Source organism: Camarhynchus parvulus, chromosome 6 (genome assembly GCF_901933205.1).
Source record: "Camarhynchus parvulus chromosome 6, STF_HiC, whole genome shotgun sequence".
NCBI classification, from domain to species: Eukaryota; Metazoa; Chordata; class Aves; order Passeriformes; family Thraupidae; genus Camarhynchus; species Camarhynchus parvulus.
In genome coordinates this window covers 7,017,327-7,038,987 of record NC_044576.1, presented here as the reverse complement: position 1 = coordinate 7,038,987, position 21,661 = coordinate 7,017,327, and the positions used below count along the sequence as shown (strand labels likewise).

Genomic DNA, 21,661 nt, shown 5'->3' with positions numbered 1-21,661 from the left:
TTAAACTTTCTGCAGCAGCTTCAATCCACTGAACTGTGGTTGTGTAACAACAGAGGGCCCCGGGACCACCAGAATTTGGGTGCCTTGCTTAGAAACACTCACCTGTGGACTTCAGTGAGCATCTCTCCAACCTTGATAAAAAGATTATGAGCTTGCATAACCAAGTCAACATTTCCTTTCACGGTTTCAACAATCACATTTATTCCTTGGTTTTAAAAGGTTTTGGTTCAACACTTTTATAAACAGGCTTCACAAAATGTGCAGTATTTATAAACATGGTTCTTAGTTGCAGTGGTAATAAGAATCTTTACTTTCATCATAATGTTCATTTCAGTTATGCAACACAAGGTTGATTTTGTTTCCCCTCTTCTCCCTCCCACAACTGGCACTTAATCATAAATTGGAGAAACTTTAAAAAGACAAAAAAGTTAATCTAAGCATGAAGTTAAAAGCACCTTGCCATAGTATTACATTTTAATAAGGCAAATTCTTGTTTTGTAAAGCCTAATTGTGCAACTTGGAGACCTATGGAAGGAGGCAGAAATGCCAGCCTTCTCCTATAAAGAACAGGTCTTCATTTTTGCTTCAAAGTGTTCACCCCTCCATACCACCCCCCCTTAAAAAAAAGTACAGCTGATAATACAGCAGAACACCCCCTTTACAGGGTGAAAGGAAATTACAGTAGACAAAGGCTGAAAACACGGTGCATAGTACACAAAATAAGACCGTTTTTAAAAATAACATTAAAAAAAGAAATAGAAGAAGAAAAAGAAACTGAACAACAAGCAACAATGGAATTTTTCTAGTGGAAAGAGGATTTGTGGGCTTCATAAATAAGTGGAAAATTACTAAAATACTTTGCTATATAATATAAAAAGGCGCAAAGTGTTTTCCAGTTGTCACCTAAGCGTTAGATGCAACTTTGTAGGAGTAAGTATTTGGAGGCAGCTTGGAGCTCTGATTGGTGCAGGCATTCCAGCAGGGCAGCGCCGCCAACAGCAGGAGAAATCCCCCCAGCAGGACACAGAAGCCACTGAAGTAGAAAGCAGTGTTGTACTCCTGTGTCCAGTCGTAAAACCAGCCTGGGGGTGGGATAAGAGAGAAGTTCATCAGTGAAATGCAACACAGCACTGGCAACATAGAGAAACAACAGTTAAAAAACACCCAAACAACAAAATCAAATTTAAATTAAATAGGCCGAATCTAAAATGCTGTTTGACCTCTGAGACATGGAATGTGTTTTCCCTCAAAATTCCCACAAATCACAAACATAATCAGCCAACCAGCTTTTATTTTTGTTGCAGATTTTGATTTCATCTGTCCATTACTATTAGGCATGCAAAAGCATTCTGTCTGGTTGTGACAAGCTCATGTTCAGTTTATATCCACTCCTTGCCCTTACCTACAATTGGTGGTCCGAGGCTGTTCCCAAGTCCAGCAAAGAACATCAATATCCCATAGGCATGAGTCAGTTTCTCAATCCCCACAGTCTTTGTTGTTACATATGGAAAAATTGACCAGTTCCCAGTCAGAAAGCCCAAAATCCCAGAAAGCATCGCTAACGTAAGGTAACTTTTGGCAAATGGAATTGCAAACAAGGCCACTCCTGTCATTAATAAGGTAGTTACATAGAGATATAAAGTGTTAACCCACTTAAAATCTGCCAGTATTCCTAAAATAAGTTTGCCAACAGTCGTCATAATGCCAATAATGGAAATAAGGGGCATATAATAGTCATCTTCACTAATGTTTGCGCTTCTTGCTACATCTTCCATGAGCAGAGAAGGAGGAAATCCACCAATATCAAAGAGCAAGATGGCAACAAAGAGAGCTGAAAATACTTTGTTCTTGAAAAGAACCATGGTCTCCTTCCAGTAGGTCAAATAGAGCTGCCACTTCCTCTTGGCGAGTTGCTTGCAGAAGTTTGTCTGTTCTACAACTTTCTTTTTGTAAGTGTCTTTCTCATTTACATTTATTGAGCTCAATGTGTTCTTATTCAAAATGCTATCCTGTTTGCAATCAGGCACATTGTTCACAGATTTTTCATCAATATAGCCCTTTTCAAGGATGCTAATGTTTTCTTCAATGGTCTTTTCCTTTTCATGGTAAACAAAATATTGATCTGGGACTTTGTCTACAAACATTTTCTCTGGTGGAGGAGAACTGGATGATTCCAAAGGTCTCATTAGGCTGCCACAAGCTAATATATTTAGAGACAGGGCACCAACTATTAGCAGACACCCATCCAGTCCATACAGCTCAATAAGCTCTCTTTGCAGTGCTGCATATATAAAGAGTCCAACACTTGAGCCTATAAAAGAAAAATAAGTTTGGTTTACATTGAAGAACCAAGACTATTCTTCAACTCTAACAAAATTCTACAATTCAGCAGCTATGAATTCACTGCCAAAGGAATGGTAATTCATTTGTGCTCCTCTCTCCCAAGTTTAATGAACCAGTAAATCATCATCCCTCCTGAAGTTACAGTTCCTTTGTTGAGTAGCAACAACACAAAAAAAATCTCCCAAAACATCTGAACACTTCGTGACAAATAACACTAGCAGACACTTAAAAAACAAGTAGGATCAATACTATATCTGATTAAAAACATCAAAGAACTATTAAGCCACTCTTCTGTATACATGTATCCCTTCAGGTGCCATTTTGAGTTAGCACAGTTAGAATTTCCCACTCCAACATTTTTCCCTTCCTCCTCCTAGGCAGAAATGGACCAGGAGTTCACCAAGACCCCTCCTAGAAGCAGCCCTTGGTTGCCTGGTTTTTAAGGAGCAGGGTTTGCCTGGTGGGAGTTTACCCCAAAGGCATATCTGAAGCTCTACAGGACTAAACATGCATTTGAGAAATGTGGCCATTCAGAAGAAAACACTGAAGAGTGAGAAATTACTAGGAGCACAAGCATTTAATGCAATCCCAGTAATTTAAAGGAAAGGCTCTTGGTTGAAGTGAGCACATATCCATTATAACTAGTGGGTGTCCTCTCACAGACACAGAACATTGGTTTTCAAGTCAATTTATATGACAAACTTTAAAATTATTTGCTGAAGACTGTCTGCTGCTAAACAGAGGAAAAATCAATTACAAAATCTATGCTTGTTTTGCCTTCCAGGTACTAAAATTAACCAGGGCACAATAAGATCAGGCTTTAAGGCAACCTACCTGGAATCTAAAACAAAGTCACTGAAAATGATCCCAAGGAACATTTCTGCAGAGGCTCCTCTTCACTCAGCTTGTGTGGATGAGGTATTAGTATCTCACACCACTGACTACACTGATCCTGTGTCTCCTCACTGACAGCTACTTGAGAAAAGAGGTCAGAGCAGACACCCCATGGCACAAGGGCCATCTGTAACCATTCCTACTCGGCCATTAGAAAGTGCAGAGGTATAGCTAATGTGAGGTAGTGGTGATGCAGCATTTGTATCCTGCATCTCCAATCTCTTTCTCACCTCTGATCCTGGGTTAGAACAAAGAGGAAAAAGAGAACTCTATGGAATGCTTCCCCTCATTATCCATGGCACACAGCTCAACCTACATGAGCCTGTTTCCAGTGAATATCCTTTCCTCATCTATACTGATGACCCATAGCATAAACCTGCAAGTGTAGTTACTATTTTATGTGAAGCCTCAGTTTTTCCCTTCATTGCTACTGATATTTTGGTTTAAGAAAGTAGTAACTTTCTTAAGTTGCTGAGAAAAACATAATCTTCTGGTTTTTATTGCCAGGGTGGCTGTATCAGAGTTGATAAGCTGGAGAGAATAACAATAAAGTCCTACCTGTTGAAATCAGACCAAGTGCGAGGCCTCTGCGTTTGTCAAAATACTGGCACGTGATGGTGACTGTTGCAGTGTACAAAAGGCCACATCCAAGACCTGGATAAAAAGAGTTAGATATCAAACATGCTACATCCTCTAGGAAAGGAATGCCCCTTTGTTATCCCCCAGGTGATGCCATGGTGTGCCCTGGGTACTGAGGTACCTTTAACCCTGCTCAGCACTGCCCCACCTCCCTGTCCCTGCTGCTGAGCGGGGTGCAGCAGGCTGGCTTTGAGGAGCTCCCAGCCAAGCTCCGTGCTCTGTGGAAGGGCCACAGGGCTCTGAGCCCAGGGCAGGCCCCAGGGCTGGGCAGAGCTGCCTGCCTGTGGCACGGTGCCCTGCTGGCCACAGAGGTGCCCAAGTGCCTGACACAGTTAATTTGATACGGCACCCACGGCAGCACAGAGGGCAGGTCACCACCTGCCAGGAGAGCAGTGCTTTCGTGCCTCCAGCACAGCATTTTATGTTCAATCCAGTTCTCTGCAGAACAGCATTGCTCCCTAATGATCCCTAATTTATCAAATTAGAATGAGTATGTGACAGAATTCTAGGAGAGATATTATTCCCTTAAGATTGGCATTTCATGCCAGCAGAAGACTTGCTCGATTCCAGCCCTTAGATAAAACCTCAGCTTCTCCTTCTCTAACAATTGTGTCAACAGAGGATAAACTGTTTTCAAACCCTTATGAACATTTACATTGTTTTTATCTTTTACTACATGGCAACAGCCTGCCCGTGCAACATCCCTCCCTGCCCAAAAATCAAGTATTCCTTGATAAATGAAGTCCCAGACTACCACTACCTCTGTGAATCAGTTTCCCATTTCATATTCATAAACCAATACCCAAAATAATGAAGACTAAGTCTCAAAATGAAGGGAAGGTGTTACTTACCAACAACTATCCCATATGAAACATATAGGAAGTATATGTTAGGTGCAAAACTGCTCATCATGAGGCCCCCAGCCACCATAAAGCCACTGAAGATAGCTACAGGTCTTGCTCCAAAAGATGATACACATATACTGCAGACAGGGCCTAGAGGGAAAAAACAGGAAAAACATTCCAAGTAAACATCAGCACCAGGAAGAACTTCTAAAAAAATATCAATCTGTGGAAATGTTTCTTATGACAACTATTTACATGTATAATTATATTAGATAACGTTTCAGAGTACTCGTTTTCACAGGGTTCTCTGAATCAGTTATAAAAATATTCATGGTCAGGCTAGCAAAATTTTTCTCAAGGAGAAACTGAACATCAAGGCCATGAAAGGGTCCTTGGGCTGGGAGGGAAAGAGCAAGGGAAACATTCCTTACACATAGGGAGATCCAAAACATACTGGACTGCAACACTGTCACCACAGAACTTAGGTGTACAAAGGCTCTGAAAAGAATCTTCATCTTGAAACACAAAACCAATGCAGGACATCAGCCAGGCCTTAAGCAAGCAGGTATTTTTTGCCAGAGCACAAAAACTGTATTTCAGAAATGCAGGGTCTGCATTCACCTTGGTATGTGATGTATAAAACTGGAATGGAAAAGCAGTCACTGGGGATCGTGGTCACAGTAAGAATGCCACCTGGTGCTTACACAGAGGGAACCTCTGCTGGCATACCAGGCAAGGACAAACATCACTCTCCCCTGATTTTGGAGGGGATTAATACCCACTAGTCAGGTGTCCTACCAAAGAACCCTTTACTACCTATCTCTGGTCCTCCTGTAAAACTACAGAAAATAAAAGTCACTTGCTGGGAGCAGCCATAACAACGTTCAAGTTCACTCCCAATATTTCTCAATTCTTTGCTCTCTTAGTTCTTCAAAACAAGAACCAAGAGAGGCAGAATTCACACCCTGCCTCTATTCAGCCAGTTCTCTCCTCACAGAAATTGTAGAAAAAGCATTTATTCTCAGCTGTGTGACCTGGAATACACCTTTTAGTCTTAAGTACCGTGCAAGCTTGGTGCCCTGCATAAATAATCAACCAGCAAGGGACGTGGCTTGCAAAGACAATTTATCTGAAACCCTGCAGTCCCAAACCCTCATACATAAACTCAGATGTTAGCCTCATTTCTAAACTCAGCAATATTGAGATTAGAAGTTAGATGCACAGATGAATGCCATTGTTTAATACAAACAAACAAAACCACCTTACAACATCTGCATCTCATGTGAAGTGATGCACAGACATGCCATGGTCGATTCAATCTGCACCAGCAGTAATTTTGGAGTCTGCCATTTGTCAAGGTTAGTGCTCCCTGAGTCACGGAACAGATTCCCAGCAGATGGGAGGTGAGCCCAGAAAGGTGATACGAGGTAAACACTTGGAGCCTGGGGATGGTGCTTGCCTAGGTTTGTAGACAGGAGAGAGCAGCTGGGAATGCAGGCAAGGTTTTCCTGTGGTTGCCAGCCATGGGACAAGCAGTTCAGGCAGGCAGGAGCAGAGATTCGTCAGCAGGTGAAATGATCCTCAAAGACAAGGCAGGCCAGAACTCTTGCCCTACATTAGAGCTATCTGCCCAGGGAACATAAAGGGGGGTGAGTGTGAGCTGGGGCTTATCCAGGCAAAGAGTCAGAGTTACAGAGGAATCAAGAAAATATTCCAGGAAAGAAAGGTTTAATTGGATTTTGGAAGCAATGAAGAAGGAAGATCTAAGCACTTACTGCTTCTCAAGAGTCAGCACACTGTGGGAATGAAAGCTGGCCAGCATAACCTGGGCAGGGTGACATGCTGAGAACAAAGGCTAAGAACATTGCTGATTCTTAGAATTAATTACTAGAACTGGCAAATTAAGATTGGTATGTTTCCTAAAACCACGGGATTTAAAAATGAACAAAGGATTGACTCTGTATTGTATAAAGAATTCTTCTACACTAAAAGAAAATAAAGTAGTGTTACCATAATACAATTAAGCAGAGGAATTTGCACTCTTTCTATTCGTTATTTCTGACCTACAACCTTGTTAAAACAAACAGCATTTCCCTTCCACTTGCTCTCTATATTTTGACACAGCTACTCTCAGAAGGTCTCTGTCCAGTCTGGCGTGGTGGTGCTGGTACAGACATCACTGACCCCTGCTAGAACATCCCAGGTGAAACTGGACCTTCTGACCCCAAGCCAGAACAAGAGAGACACAGAGATAAAGGATGTGGCTTCATAATCTGACAAGATATCTTCACTGGAACATGAACAAAAGCATCCCTGACAAGGCCCAAGGAGATGCTCTTCCAGCCTCTCCGCTTACAAAATCTAATCCCAAAGGAGAACAAAGAGTACAAAGAGATCTTTTCACTCTGACATGGAAAACAACCTGCACAAAAGTGAAGAACCTGCTCCAGAGAGCTCAGTATTAATCTGCCATCTCACAGAGCAAGACATCTGGCAACTCAGCAACGGCCCTGTTTATAAGAAGGAGCACCACTGTAAACATTAAAATAATTATTGTAGGTCTCTGAGTTGAGCAGAAAACCAGCTCCATCTTCCCATTCACTCTAGGCACGACTTTCACACTCATCACACTGCTAGAAAATGAACCACAAAAGAAAATCCCCTGGCTAGCCAGCATCTTTTTCCTTTCCTGCCTCCTTACACTGCTTCTCCTTCTCTGTTTCCCATAGCATTGGCTTTTTTCTTTCCACCAGGAACAGCACCTTCAGTTATCACCACAGTATTTGCCCAGGAGTTGACTGTACACAAACTTATCATTCTTTACAAATATTTGAAGCACAATGGGCTGAAGGCAATAAATTCTAGTAAAATCCAACTTTCACAGAGTGGGACTGAGACCTGCCCTGTGGATTTTGCTCAAAGTGGCCATTCTGAAGACTGCAGGAGTCTGCATACAGCCACACAGGAAACAGATCTTCAGGCAGCTTAAGGGTTTTCATTAGCCTACTCTCACCATAATATGAACAACATAAAAAAATCCCAGTGGCAATCCTCAATAGTAAGCATGGAAAACAGCTTTTAAGCCCACATTTTGTTCAGTTTGCCAGCAGCTCCAGGGGTTAGCACTGGAACTAGTACAATATTTTATGACATTGATAAATATTTACCTCCTTTACAAATAAAATCTCTAGGGTTTTTTCCTTTCCAAATGATGTATCTTAAAACCAGACCAAACTCAATCAAAAAGAGATAGCAGCAGTTTATTGGAATGACAGCTAACTCTAGGAAGACAGACTCAGCACAGGAGCAGACACTGCTCTTCTGCACACAACCTGTCATAGCTCGCAGTCAGCAACACAATTATCAGGGGAGCAGTCAACATGATCCCCAGACAAAATGGGAAGCAGAAGGAAGATTGGTTTTCACAGGAGATCTTCATACAGAGGGGCCAAAGAGGAAAAACACCTAGGAGAGATCATTTGTACATTGGTATTTTTATTAAAATTATTTTGAGTTAAATACTTTACCCTCAGTGAGATCGGGATGTGTCAGTGAGTCCATGAGACGTGAAAACAAGGCAACTGCTGCACTCAGGAACTTAAACCTACAGAAATGTGCTGACCTCCGGACAAGCACAAAGTTGTTTTTTCTTACAGACATCAAGAAGCACTTTCTTCCTCAATATTTTCACATAATGTAAAAAAAAAAAAAAAAAACCAAACTATAAAACAACACACCCTCACTAATCTCAAGGATCCTCCTTCCTTCACCTCATACACAAAACCTTTTGCTAAACAAACTGTATTGGACAACTGAGTTCTTTTTCTTATCATCTGCATTAATCTGACCCACCCTACCTGGGCATCTGTCCGAGCCTGTTGAAACTGTAGATAGAAAAAATGGTCATGGACTGCACATAAAATCCACTGGACAGAATACAAGAATATGTTTTGCATATTAAGCGCATTTCTAAAACCTGGTTATAATAAATATAATATTCTCCAAATGCCTGTACTTTGGATATGAATATAGATCAGAAAAAAAGCTTTTCACACTGGGCAGTAACCCACTCCCAACTGATTGGAAAGACAGTTCCCCTCTAAAAAACTTTGTTATATGAACTGGGCTTTTTTCAGAGGAATCTTGGGGACACCCTTCTCCCCTATGCACAAGCTATTTACAGCATCCATTCTTTACAGTGGGGGCTATGTCTGTGTGAGGTTTGTGGTCAAAAATATGTAGATGCTGCAAAAGCAGTTAAAGAGTAGTAAAACTGTTGCTTGAAAACACAAAATTAAGCTTTTTACCCATCTAGCACTGCATGCCTCAGATCAGCAGAAACGTCCCATCAAATCATCAAGGCGTGTCTTTCAAGAGAGAATCCTCCCTTTGCTTTCCCTCCATTAATGAAGGGAAGTGGGAATGGAGACACTGCTGCTGTCTCCTCCTATGCCAAGGACTGTGAAGTCAACCCTTACTATAAACAGCTGTGGTGCCAATTACAGGCGCCAAGGTCTTTGTTTTGCTTTTAACACGTGGAACATGGATTAAATTTAATTTCAAGCTCCAAATGGATGCAAAATTAAGAACATTTGGTGCAGAAGAGACATGATGTTCAAGAGTATATATAAATATCGTCCTCTGGCCTGTTTTAGTAAGGGAAACCTACTAAGCTTTTTCAATTTCTTCCTGTTGAACAAGCCCTGGAGCCATGTGCCCCATCTGCCATAGCCTGACCAATGTCATAACACCTAATTCTGCAGGGCAGCTCTCACCTCTGCTTTCCACAACAACACTGATGCTTGTCTGTCACTCTTCTAGGCACATTTCTTGCACTGCTCTTTAAGGTTTCATCACAGAAAGTCACAACCCAAGCCATCCTGCAAGGAGGAGCTCACAGGATCCCTGCCCCGTTCCCTTCTCCAGCTCAGGCTGGACACTGGCCTCAGCAACACCGTCTGTGCTGCGAGCAAAAGGACAGAAATCAAACACCAGGTGCCCAGGAAATGGATCCAAATAAACAAGGTGCTGTTCTGGGTTTCCATGTCTCCAGTCTAAGTTTAGCTCTCACATAAGTCAGAAGTAAACATTTTAGAAAGGATACCAAAGCAGCAAACATGAAAGTGCTCACCAGCATCAGCTACTTAAAAAGAAATTTCAGATTATATGAGCAGAAGGACGGGGAGAAGACAGAGAACCTTTTTCTGTGCCAGATGCTATATATATCTTCTTCGGTTTGGTGAAATTACAGTACTAATACAGCAGAGTCACTGGTCCCAACTTTCTCTGAGAAAAGTCTTCCTAAGAAAATGGACTCTGATTTATTTCCTGGCTGTGGCTGCTAATCTACCATAATTGTCACTCCTCTTCCAGTCTGGCATCTACAGCTTCAGAAAGGTGATGTTAAATTGAAGAAATCCCACAGAAGAATCTTAATGGCTCTCCAGTAGAGCCTTAATTAAAAGTGTGGGAGTCTTGGCAAAAAGACTGTATCAAGTTACAGGCTTTAAAGAAAATTTAGAAGTAATTTGATGACATTCTCTAGACATCCATCACACTAATCAAGGGGCACTTCAAAATATACCACTTAAAGATAACATTATTCATCAGCTGAAAACTAAAACTAAACAACTTGTATCATAAAATTGCATACTTTTAAGGAGGAAATTCAGTAGATTTATCATTAGGGTCAGATCCCAGCTTGACAAACAGTGGGAAAGCTGGGATCTGACCCTAATGATAAATCTACTGAATCTACTTTAGGTAAAGCTGGGAACATAGACTTTGTTTTCAGTCAACTCTGATAACATCAATGTAATTAAAGGACCCTCCCTGTACTTTCTTTTGAAGGCATAAAGGGTAGGAATGATTATTAAACTTCTGAATGCCAAACTGAAAGAATAAAATCACATGGACAGACAGCACTCCTCCTAACCTGCCAAACCTTCATTTAATCATTCCATACCAAAATCAGTTACAAGAGCACCTTTGATTTATATTATTCATCATTGATTTTTATTATTCATCATTATTATAGCTGCTGTCATGGTTTAACCTCTGCCACAACCAGGTCCATGCAGCCATAATCTCACTCCCCCACCAGCAGGAACAGGGAGACTCAGAAGGGTAAAAGGTGGAGAACTCCTGGGCTGGCACAGAGGCAGTTTAATAGGGAAAGCAAAGCACACTTTGCATGCAGGCAAAGCAAACCAAGGAATTCCTTCACTGCTTCCCATGGCAGGGCAAGTTCAGCCATCTCCAGGACAGCAGGGCCCCATCACATGTGATGGTGACTCGGGAAGACAAATGCCGTCTCTCAGAAGACCCCCTCCTTCCTCCTTCTCCCCCAGTTTATGTACTGAGCATGATGCCACATGGCATGGAACATCCCTGTGGTCAGTTGGGGCCACCTGTCCTGGGTGTTTCTCCTCCTGACCTCCTGTGCACCCCCAGTCTCCTCACCAGCCTGGCAGCAGGAACAGCAGGAAAGACCTTGGCTCTGTTAGCCCTGCTCACCAATAAGAAAAACATCTCTACATTATCAACCCTGTATTCAGCACATATCCAAAACACAGCCACTGAGAAGAAAATGAACTCTACCCCAGCCCAAAAGCAGCCAGCTACAAAGCACAGTGCTGAGAATTGCTCACAGCAGCGAGAGGGCACTAACATCTGGAAAAAAGCACGATGTTGACATAAGGGAAAGGGGACTGAGGCTCTTAAAAGAGCCAGAGACTTCCGGTCTCCTAAAAGGGTGTTCTCTTGAAATTTCCTTCTGCCTAGTTTTTCCTTCAGTAGTTACCTTGTTTATCACTGTTTTCCTCCCACATCACTCTTTCAACTCAAGTACATTGAGGTCTTGATGAATAGCAGGAGTTAATACCCATAACACAGGAAAATGAAAAAAAGGATGATGGAAGAGCCATCTACAGTCCTTTATCCAATAACACTCTCAGACTGAATATAGGCTTCTTGTGCTTAGTGATCCACCTGCCTTCGCCCATTTCTCTTCTGCCTGGTGGTAAAAAACCCTAACACGGGTGTGACACCAGTATTTGATCAGTTCCAGGGCCATACAAAGCAGTGCTCTTTATTCAGGTCTGCATTGCTATTGGAACATCAACTTTCTTTTGAGGAGATTTTCCTCAGGATCCTGAGCTGCATTTTGTCCATTAAACCACATTATTGCTTTTGCCTGTAGCGGCTCCCCTGCTGACAAGAAATTTTTTCCAGATCCAGCAAATAGATAATAGTTCCCATGGTAAATCTTTGAAAAACAGAAGTTAGTGATATGACCCAGTAAATACCTGTGCCTGATCTTAAAACAACAACCTAGGAATTTCCAAGGTGGGGTTTTATTTCCCTAAAATTCTGCTGTTACTCTCCAAGTGACAATGTCTTACTACAGAAAAGCTTCCAGAAAAGTTGCTTTATTTAATGCTACTGTTACCCATAACTTTCCAACCTTCAAAGGGAGCTTTTTCTCAAATAAAGAATGAAAAGGAGCCCTCACCCACCCTCACTGGTAGGTTTACTGCTAGAGCTGAAAAATTAGTAACTTGTTTATTGGCTTTTTTTCATAAAGCATTTGAACCATTTTGGACTCACAGCTTGCTCTGATTTTAAGACAATAATGTAAATGCTAGTCTTAAAGTCTCACTAAAGAAAAAGCATCAACAAAATTACTGTTCAGCTTCTCAGAGTGTGGCTTTTCTAGTTTACTCAAACACAATAATTTTGAATTTTCTAAAGGGGATATTTTTCTTGCTCTTTTACCATTATATTCCTCTAGTTTATGCATAAATGTAACTATAAAGGAGACTATAAATGTAATATAAACCTAAAACAAAAATGCAGCACCCTCATTTGCAGCTGTCTTTGATACAATTCCAAAAGAACACACAGACAAAAGCATCGATTGGAAACATTTCAATTTAAGACAGATACTGCTTCTGCACTTACTGGCAAGCAATCCAATTCCATTAGCTAGTGATCCAACCCAAGCAGTCTTGCCTTTCCCTTCTCCAAAGGCATCCAGCCACTCCAGGTACAGGACTCCCACCGCCAGCGGTGACCCATAGCACAGGAACTGGGTGAAGAAGGAAACCACAACGATCACCCAGCCCCAGCCTCCGTCTGGGGGCTTCCGAAACGCCATCCTGGCAGCTGGGTGCAGAGGCAGGGCAGCACCTGTGCAGACAAAACACAAAGAGAGCAGGGTTAGAAACGTGCCTGACCAGGGCTGTGAGCACAGGGGAGCTGTGCAGAGATGTCAGGTTCAGCCAGGGGCTGGTTCAGCCATCCTGTGGGAACAGCTGCAGCACACAGGCAGTGGGAGCTGGAACTGCCACACTGCAGGAAACAGTGCAGCACACTGCAGTGGAAATTGGAACTGCTGATAACAGAACAGCAGCACCTAAAGCATCATGAGTTGGACATACACCAGCACTGCATGGCAGAGAAGTATTTCATTTGCTGAGTGCTAAATAAGCTTTGTGAAAACTTCAGGCAATATCTGCCACGGTTCAGCAAAAGAGCCCCATGGTCGCCTGTTGTTAAAGCCATGAATATGAAAAAAGGAGCAAAAATAATCTATACTCAATTCCACTCTCAGCCCAGTATCTTTCCATTTATTAAGGTGTTTGCCACCAGATAGTGCACTCTGAGAGGGGCAGATCAAGAGGAAGACTGACATTTTGGCAGTAGTAACAGTGAAGTACTCTGCTCTGTCAACAAAGTAATGTGTAGAGAGCTGCATCCAAAAATCACTTTGAGTATATTAGTGAAGTCAGCTCTAAGACTGTGTACAGGTGTGGCTCGTATGCCAAGGCACAACAGCAGCAAACATGCACACAAAAATCTGCTATAACCTGTTAGAGTGTCTGCCCTCTGTACACATCAGCCTTCCCCAAACTGGCACTCACTGCCTGGACTCCAGAAGCACCACCTTGCTCCTGGGCATGGCTCAACCCATCACCTGAGTATCTATGGCTATAAATAACCCACCACCCTCACATCTTCTCAAGACTAGCATGTGAATGTGGGGATCAATACTTCTAAAATCTGGCAAATTTGGAGGTTTTCCAGGCTACCTTGCTCTTGCTACCCTCTCTACAGGGAGCAATCTGATGAATAAAATTTGATGAATACAAAACACTTGCTCTGCTCCTGGCTCTGCCACTAATCAGATATGTGATTCTCAATAGTTTTATTTCCTCCACCCTGGAAGATAGAAAGAGGTAAGATCTTACCCTGTTTTCTTCATGAAATATTTCAAGGACCATCTCCACACTGCAGCTTAAGCATTAAGACTGCTGCAGTAACAGCTTTGCTCTGGGAGACTCCCAAGAGGCAAAGCAGAAAAATAAATGCATTGCACTGCCTTTTTGACTTAGGAACCCAGAGGAAATGGAAAAAAAAATTACTGCCGTATGAAAGCAAAGGGGAAAACAAGCAGACAATAACAGAATTCCCATTGGAGATCCTCACACCCTTTTCTTGGGCAATTTTTAAGAATTTGCACGGAAAATTTAACAAAAACACTATAGTATAAAATTTTGAGGAATTGTATAGAGACATGAAAAAGGCCAGTTCTAGTTTACAAATGCACTTAAATGTTACTTTGAGGGTAGATACTCACAGATGATGGCAAAAATCTGTCAGCTTCCTATAAATGTACCTTCATGTGACAACCACCTGCAGAAAAAGAACAAAGCAAGTCTTCAGCCAACATATCACTGGACAGATAACACAACTCTGAAAAAATGGTGGCTTCACATGAAATTTCTTCTTTTTAAAATCTTCTCAGAGGAACTTCAGAAGCAAACAAGTTATCTCAGTGGAGAAGTACTCATCTCCTGCAATTAATTAACATTTGACAGCAGCCTTGAGCCCTCAAATAACAAAAACATCGCTTACTAATGTAAAATATATTTTGACATCCTGGGTCCTTTGGGAGTGATTTACAATTTTAATATACTGACTGTCCTTGAAGATACAACATCCCCAGTTGCAAGTGTTACAAAGTTACTTGTTTCAGCTAATAAATGTAAGCTCTGACTCACTCCAATGCCTGGTGAGTGTCCCTTGATCCTGTGAGATGCAAGGGTGGCAGCTGGGATGGCCAGAAGTCATAGGCACTTTCCTATAACAATACTCTTTACACTAAAAGGGATCCCTGTATTTCTGCATGAAATATTTGAGTTATTTGAATGCAGTCCCCAAGAGCTGACCTATGCATCTGTCCGTGAATTAAGTAATTTTCACTTGGCTTGTTTTGTCCCTGCCTAGAGGAAAAAATAAATGAAATAAGTAACAGCTTTAAAAGCAGACAATGAGACAAAGCAAGGAAGTCTTCAGAAAAACTTTACAATAATGGGGGTAGACAGTGAATAGCCCCAATTCATATTTGTTTAAAAATAAACTTTAGAAAACAAACACATTTTAGCTGTTACATTGATTTCCATTATATTGGTGCCCTAAAATTTAGCACAAAGACAAGTTTTGAGTTCAGTTCTGTTATTCTAAACATTTGATGGGAAGGAAGCAAGGACGGGGCAGGAGAGGAAAAAAGCTTTTGTAGACTTAGATCACGTAGTCTCCTCTAATAGAAAGACTAAAAACCTCTGGATTAGTTTGTCACCTGCTGCAACACTGCAGAGTATAATTGAATTTAACAAACTGTACCCAATTTACAGCAGTAGAAGTGCTGACCTCCTACATGCTGACAACTCCTATTTTGCATCACAGATCTCTTTTGCATCTTTTAGCTAAATAACAAAACTTTAGGTACCATCTCTATTCTCTCAATGTTCCAAGCCATTTACAGTCCACAACTGTCAAGTAAAAAGTAAAAAAAAAAACAAAAACCCATCATTTCCCCAGAAATCATCCTCTGGGGTATAATTGGTCTATAAAATCCCAGGGTCAGTTTTGATGACCTGGCTTTCCCTTCCCTTCTCCTCTCTTTTCTTCTGCTCTTGTTTTTGCAGGTTATTCCTTCACCTCACCCTGCTGTGTACCTGATACCTAAACTGAGGTATTTTCTAACTCCCCTGAAGGCTCAAGGCCACAGAGAGCAGGGAGCTGCCAGAGCTGCATGAGGAGCCTGTTCCCCAGAGCCCTCTGCTATGGTAGTTAAAGATGTCCTGCACAACCAAGCCACTGCTGGGACCATGGATATCAACTTTCCATTGGCACATTATTTAATGCTTCTCCAAAAGGGAAGGATGTACTGTAATAGCTTGGTAGCAGAGAAAAGAACTGACAGTGAGAATTAAACCTTCATTTGCATGGACATCAAATCTGTGCATCGACTTGGGAGGGATCCAAAGTGCCTTTCACTCTTTTCTGTCTGTGTAGAAGGAGGACACAAACTGCAAAGATAAATGTGGGCACCAAAAATGAAGAAGCAGAAGCCCACACAGAAGGGAGTGAGGGGAATCAGTAGTTGTGGTTTTTTTCTCAGAACCAACCAGGAAGACTTGTGTGATCCTGGTAACAGATAAAGAACTGTTTAAGATTCAGAATTCAGGTGGGAACAGTTTCACAAACCTTTCTGTTCACTAAGTCTAGGGATACTGTTTCAGGCTCCAGGAAACCAAATTAAATTAAAAATACTGAAAAAGAGACACAAAGCATAAAGAATTGAATAGTAACTTGAAATTTGGTGAGAAAAAGCTTTTCAGTGAGTTGTACTCACTGCGAATAAGAATCAGAGGAAGAGAGCTGCTCGATGAAAGCCTTTACCAACCACAACAAAAAGAAACTCTAGAGAACAAACTGAACAGCAGTTTCAATGTGGAAAGAGAGAAGTGTCTGGCTGCAACTATTTGCTTTGCTCTGAGCCACCATTATCACAACACTGAACTCCCTTCCTATAAATCTTAGAATTTGGCTTAAAGATGACAGATGAGCACAAAAAAAGAACATGAGCACCACTGAAACATTAGCCCTCAGCACAGCAACTTGTATTAATCTGTGGCAAAGGGAATCTCGAGAAAGACAGTAGCAATGTGATTGTTTCCAGTTTGTTCTTTGTGCAGCCAGAGCCCAGGGAAATGTGTTGCTTTCTGCAAGCAGCACATGGCTGTAGAGAGAGCTGATGTCAGCAGACACACTGCGTGATTAACACTGGGCTCCTCAAGTCTTGCAAGGCTCTGCTACAAATCAAGATGGTACCAGCCAGAAAAGTATCATCCCTCATATTAAGCTGAATCAGACTTCTTGTAATTTTTTGTTTATTTTTCAGGCAAGTCGTTGCTATTATCATCTGATATTTCTGCTACCCTTAGCTTGCAAGTAACACCTAGAGCAGGAGACTGGTGCATCATAGGTGCTTTTAACACGCTCATCATTTCCAGCACCTGCACATGTACTGACTCTACAGCACAAGCATTGTGTTAAATTCACTGCAAGATGCATCTCTACCTCCACAACATCAGACTTTAACTGGTCTTTTAAGTACCAGTTAAGTAGCTTCCTGTGTGACACTGAACACATATATCTATTTCCCTTCTAGTTCTCAATATTCAGATCTGCCTATTTGTCACATTTCTCTACTTGCCCTTCTGTTAGTTAAATAAGAGAGTTGTCAATATCAATGTTTCCTCCTATTTCTCACAGATGACAGAAGTGTTAAATTTAAAACAAAACGTAATACCAGAACAAAACTTACCAACAACAAAATAATGTGTTTCTATAGTGCAAAATTAGTTTACATTAAGAAGCATCAGTGGGGCAGCACATAAGCCAGTCAGCTTTGTACAAATCTGTCAGCTCAGCAGAACCAGTCCTACCTGTTTCCAGAGCCTCACTGCTCCAGAGCAGATGGAAACCCCCAGAAAGCACAACTTTAGTGCCTGTCGGTCACTAGCACGCATCCATGCGGGCAGATGTGAGCCGGCGCTGCTAGAAACCACCAGCCAACATGATTTACCAGAGACGTCCTCTGCAAAACGAGAGCACGATGCGCGCCGCCTTACGCATCACAACCTGCGAGGCTTCCCTCCAGCATCTGCTCCCTCGGTCCGTCCGCGCCCCTTGGCCAGGGTCTCCGTGGGGATGGACGGCCTCTTATAGCCCCCTGCTCGCCTCGCCTCTCCCCACGCCCTCGGGGGCCAGCCCACAGCCCCGCGTTACACATTGACGCCTTCCAGCTGCAGGCCGGTCCCGACGGGAAGCGCTCACCCGCGCAGTGACTGAAGCGCCCCAGGAGGTGACTGAAGGTCGCCCTGGCCGCGCCGATGTCACACACGGCCGAGCCACAGTGCCCCGCTCCGGGGCAGCGGCCGGGGTGACACGGGGCGCCCGCAGTGGGCACACACGGAGGTCGGTGGGCTCCCGCAGTGGGCACACAAACACCGATGGCGACGGGCACCCACTGCCATGTGCCCGCGGCAGGTGCGGATGTCGCACACCGCCCAGTGCCCACCAGCCGCCAACAGGGCGCATCAGGAGGCACCACAGCCACACCGAGGGGTGGTCGTCGATGGGCACCGCAAGGGATGCGCTCGCCCCGGGTCGGCGGCACGATCCGCTCCTGCTCCTTTTCCCGAAGCCGCTCCCAGGAGATCGCGCAGAGCCGCCCCGGGCCTCCGGCCTGGCCCTGCCGCCCTCCGCCCCGGGGCAGCTCCCGCCGCAGAGCGGGGCCGGGCCGGGCCGAACCGGGGGCAGCGGCCCCTGCAGGGGCTCCGTCCGTCCGTCCGCCCCCGCCCCGCTCTCCCCCCGCCCGAAGCGCGGGTCCCGGCCGCGTTACCTGCGGGCGGGAGGCCCGTGGAGCAGGGGCCCGGAGCCGCCCCCGGGGAGCCGGGGCAGCCCCGCATCGCGGCGCGGCGGGCGGGCCGCGGCCGGCACGAACCGGTTGCAACTCGGGCGGGGAGGAGCTGCCGGGGGCCGCCACCGCCTCCGCCCGCAGCCCCGGCGCGGGGGACCGCCCCGACCCCCCGCCCCTCCGGGCAGGCGGGGCCGCTCGGCTCGGGCTCACCTCCGCCGCCGAACGCTGCCCGGCCCCGCTCCTGCCCCGCGGGCCGACCCCCGCCCCGCTCCCGCCCGGCACAGGCGGACACGCGTCCCCGGCCGAGGGTCGTCCCCAGCGGAGCCGTGCGGGAGCCGCCCAGAGCCCCGAGAGCGGCGGGGGAGCGGCGCTCACCGCGGGGTCCCGCCGCGTGCCCGTCCCCAGCGCAGCCCCCACTGTCAGCACGCCGGGGCACGGCGATCCCAGCGCCATCCCCCGCTCCCTGCCCCAAGGCAGCCTCAGGCCGGGCTCCCCCGGGCACCCGCGAGGGTCCCCAGGGCGGCGGAGCGGCCGCAGGACGGCGATGGGCGCTGGCTCCCGCCACCAGCCGTGCCAAAAAGCCGCAAACTTGCGCTGCGGACAGCGATGCAGGCAGCGCACAGGCGGCACTGCTACCCCAGCCTGCCAGCTCAGGGGACAGGCAACTCACTCGTGTATCAGCGCACCCACTGCCTTCAGAGGCCGCCTCATGAGAGCCCCGGCCCGGATCCGTGTGCATGGCACGTCCAGCGCTGTCACACAGGCGGCAGGGCGGTCGTCAAGTCCGCAAGTTCAGCCACCTGCGGTGTTCACCCTCCAGACTGCAAAGGCTGCCGCAGAAGCTGACTGAACACCCAGCAAGTATCAGCCCCTACCTCGGGCGTGTTCAGGGTGACAGCTCTGCTGCTACCTCTACGCAATTAGAGCTCATGTAACCACACACTGCAGGTGGAAAGATAAACATTCCCAGAGCTGAGTGAAATTTTGAGAGCTGAAATATTCCTTGACCTGAAATTCTGATGCAACCTCAGATGTTCACAGCCTCTGCAGTTCCTGCAGGTATGGCACCATTCTCCTTTTCAGACCTGCGGTCCAGACTTACTCCTTCATGCAATATTTACAAAGCTTGTGAACTTCAAATGTCTTTGAAAGTGTCTTGATCCACAGCTCACAGTATTCAGGTAAATATAAAAATTAATGCTTGCTACTGGAAGGACCGACAGAAGAATGACATAAACTCAAGCCTCACTTCTAAGACATCCCAGCTGGTGTTGGGCTGTGCTGTGTATCTCATGTCGAAAAGGGCAGCCAACTAAAGGGGGGGGAGAAGAAAGGAGAACAGGAACTCCGAGAGCTCTAGAAAACTGTTCCAGGGAGGAGAACTGAAATAAATGGCATTTAACCTAGAGAGAAGGAACAGGGGGAGCATCACAGAACTTCAAGAACTGTAAGAGGTTACTGTGAAGCAAAAGGAATGAACTGTTCTGCATATGCATTAGGCAAGTAAAAGAGGTGAGTAGGCTTAAATTCCATCCCCAGGTAACTGCTACAGGTATTAGGAAAAGCTAGGCTAGCTTGTGCTTGCACAGATTTCTTTGGGAAGCACAGCATTTTGGGAACATGTGCACTGGAGCTGCTGAAACAAATGACTGAAGACAGCTGCCCAGACAGTAAACAGCCACTGTTTACTTTGATTGCTTGTTGGGCTTCAGGACACAGGCTGAAATTGAAAGGGTAAGTGAAATCTTCCCATAGTCACACAAGAGATGGCTGGGAAACAACAATTCTGAATTAACTGTCCAAGATGTGCTGTTTCTTACAATTCAATACAAAACCTTTTTGCAAACAAGAGCATCTAAAGCTCCAGTTCCCATTACAGATACAGAAGTATCTGTGCTTGATACAGAAGCTTAAAAAACAATCTTGTAAAATTAAAGACTTCTTTCTAGCAAAATTGGTCATGAGCATCTGAAAAAAACTAATGTATTCACAAGTTCATAATGGTTTAGCTGTACAAGAATAGTTAAGGCACATGAAAAAGAGTTAAGGCACATCAGTGGCAGGAGTACATTGACACTCCCTGGATCCTTATGCAGAGGAAGCAAGCCCAGTCAGATGTAAACCAAACCAAGTTCACATCACAGGCAGCTTTGGACCTGAACAAGAAACCCCACTTGAGAATAACTATGCGCTTTAAGTGAATGCATATTGACCCTAATTGTTTTACTCTAACTTCTCTGGATGTCCTCCTGATGACAAGTCCCCTGTTTTAATTAAACCTGTTCTTAATGTGAACATGCCAGTCAAGTGCATATCATAATTTTGAGAGGCCAACCTTGCTGGCAAGGAACAGAACTAGGAAAACAAGCTACAAAAAACAAGGTTAGAGGAAACAGTCCCTCCTCCATGTCTCCTTTGTCCCTGGTTTCATAACAAGCAATGCAGCTCTGTTCAACTCTAGGTTTCTGCTCACTTGGCCTACAGTATTTTGGCAACTGCCATTTGGCTTAGATTTCACATCACTGGTTAATCTTCTCATTTCTTCCCTTCAGAAACCCTTCCTACATGGCCTTCCAAGGCCCAGTGAATTTTAACAGTGTCATAGCTGCACCATTCATAGCCACCCTTTCATCCCACACATCACCAGAATTCTTAAATCCTCATTTAAAATAGAAAACTGAATAAAACACAGAATAATTTCTATAAGCCACTTTTCCCCTCAGCCTGTGGGCTCTAAGAATCCAAAGGATAAAGGTACTTGTGTAGCATGACCAGGGATGAGAGCAGCACCTAGTTAAATTTTACCTGATTTTTGGTACACCATGGTTGCAGGATGTGCTGTTCTGGGTCACTCACAGCTGTAGCAGTGAACAGATGATCAAGGAATGTTCTCTACTTCACAGCCAGTGCACTAGCAGCAGCTCCTGAAGGTACAGAGAGGAAAATTAGAGGGTATTCAAACAGCCATCTTGGAAGGGGTCCTATCCAGCAAGGAATGTAGCTGGTGCTGAACACCCTAAATCTGATCAAAAGTATTATCACCCGGGATAAAGAGGCAGCAGGTTTGGGGGGTTTTGCTTGGGATTTTTTTGTTTGTTTGTTTGCTTGTTTGATTTTTAAAGAAGGTCCAGATTCTGCAATGGAGGAAAATCTCAAAACATAACCT

The 21,661-nt window shown here is 44.4% G+C and overlaps 1 protein-coding gene across 4 annotated transcripts in view; it reads right to left on the bottom strand.

Moving 5' to 3' along the window:
- Window positions 1-292: 292 nt before the first annotated feature.
- The window catches only part of SLC16A9 (solute carrier family 16 member 9), a 33,323-nt gene continuing 11,954 nt past the window's right edge, over window positions 293-21,661 (bottom strand). Inside the window, exons 1-7 of one of the 4 annotated variants that reach the window (XM_030951688.1) lie at window positions 18,478-18,599; window positions 14,362-14,417; window positions 12,684-12,911; window positions 4,728-4,871; window positions 3,796-3,891; window positions 1,403-2,311; window positions 293-1,082 (exon numbers count right to left, since the gene is read on the bottom strand). In XM_030951688.1, coding sequence (XP_030807548.1) covers window positions 904-1,082; window positions 1,403-2,311; window positions 3,796-3,891; window positions 4,728-4,871; window positions 12,684-12,879 — 1,524 coding nt within the window. In that variant the 5' untranslated portion in view covers window positions 12,880-12,911; window positions 14,362-14,417; window positions 18,478-18,599 and the 3' untranslated portion in view covers window positions 293-903. The other 3 variants (XM_030951689.1, XM_030951691.1, XM_030951690.1) reach the window with 3 other exon arrangements.